This window comes from Seriola lalandi, unplaced genomic scaffold, assembly GCF_002814215.2.
Source record: "Seriola lalandi dorsalis isolate HSWRI2012SDOR001 ecotype SW California unplaced genomic scaffold, Sedor1 jcf7180002054425, whole genome shotgun sequence".
In the NCBI taxonomy this organism is placed as follows: Eukaryota; Metazoa; Chordata; class Actinopteri; order Carangiformes; family Carangidae; genus Seriola; species Seriola lalandi.
The window spans coordinates 2,071,387-2,072,494 of record NW_019524978.1 but is presented as its reverse complement, the minus strand read 5'-3'; the positions used below and the strand labels follow the sequence as shown (position 1 = coordinate 2,072,494).

The following is a 1,108-nucleotide window of genomic DNA, read 5'->3' as shown; positions in this document are numbered from 1 at the left end:
GGCAGAGCCGGCTGTCGAGGCAGGTTTCATCTACCTGTAAGAGGTCCTGTTGTTCCCGAAATGCTTCATAGCTAATTGTGCTCAGGGAGAGCTGACCAATGAGGGTTTGAGTTTCTTCCAGCCAGGGTGAAACCTCAGCAAGGCTCTCAGAGAACTGGAGTAGAAGCGACTGAGCATGCTCAAGCTGCAGAACCACGTGGGAATTGGTAGCTGAGGTGGTGTTGCATTGTTCCTGTAACACATCTATTGGGGTCTGCATGGAGAGATGACAGTAAAATAAGGAAATATTCAATCTTTATTAGTACATTTACAAAATCAGTAAAATGGTTGCATAAAATGTAGTGAAGGCCATACCCGAAGATCACCCATTTCTCCTTCATCACTGTATGTTAGCAAGATTTCAGCAATCTTCACCATCTTCTCAATGTTAAACCTGTGTTGGAGAATCTCCACAGCCAAAATCTGTTCAGGACATAACAAATATTAAATTAAAAACAAATTTAATTCACATACTAAACATAAATTTAATTCATTTCTAAAAGGTTACACCAAACATAACACTTAGCACAAACATGCAATGCAATGCAATGCAATGCAATGTTAGTGATGAAATATTTATTTAGTTCATTATCTAGTCAGCAATATTTATTCTGACCTTCTGCTCATAGAGCTGTTCTGCTATGAGCTCTGAATCCAGATTAATGGTTTTCAGCTTTTCAAGACTCAGGGCTGTATCTCTGAACCAGGCCATCTCTTTCACCACCGCCTGTTCCAGCTAAAAAGAATAAACTGTATGTTAGCATATCATCAGTAATATTATCACTTCAATTTGATACAAACATGTCTGAAGTGTAAAGGGCAGGGCAAATACTGGCTGTAGCATAATTCTGTCATAAATGTGGTGTGTAAAAAGTATATTTCTAACAATGATATTATAATAACAATATTGTTAAAAATAATATGCACAGTACCGTATAACAAAATGCTAAAAATGAAAAAAAAAGTATAAAGTAAGTCAGAAATATATATTTTTAAAAAATTGGCACACCTAGAAATACAGTAAAACGAAATTTGAAACATACTTAAAAAATAAAAATGTGTAATTACC

The 1,108-nt window shown here is 35.7% G+C and overlaps 1 protein-coding gene across 1 annotated transcript in view; it reads right to left on the bottom strand.

Annotated features, from left to right (window-relative positions):
* Positions 1-770, bottom strand: part of LOC111658113 (microtubule-actin cross-linking factor 1, isoforms 6/7-like) — a 4,438-nt gene extending 3,668 nt beyond the window's left edge. The window contains exons 1-3 of the mRNA XM_023410529.2: positions 656-770; positions 355-462; positions 35-253 (exon numbers count right to left, since the gene is read on the bottom strand). Of these exons, the coding sequence (XP_023266297.2) occupies positions 35-253; positions 355-462; positions 656-751 (423 nt within the window). The 5' untranslated portion in view covers positions 752-770. The remainder of the gene's footprint in view (positions 1-34; positions 254-354; positions 463-655) is intronic.
* Positions 771-1,108: the final 338 nt, after the last annotated feature.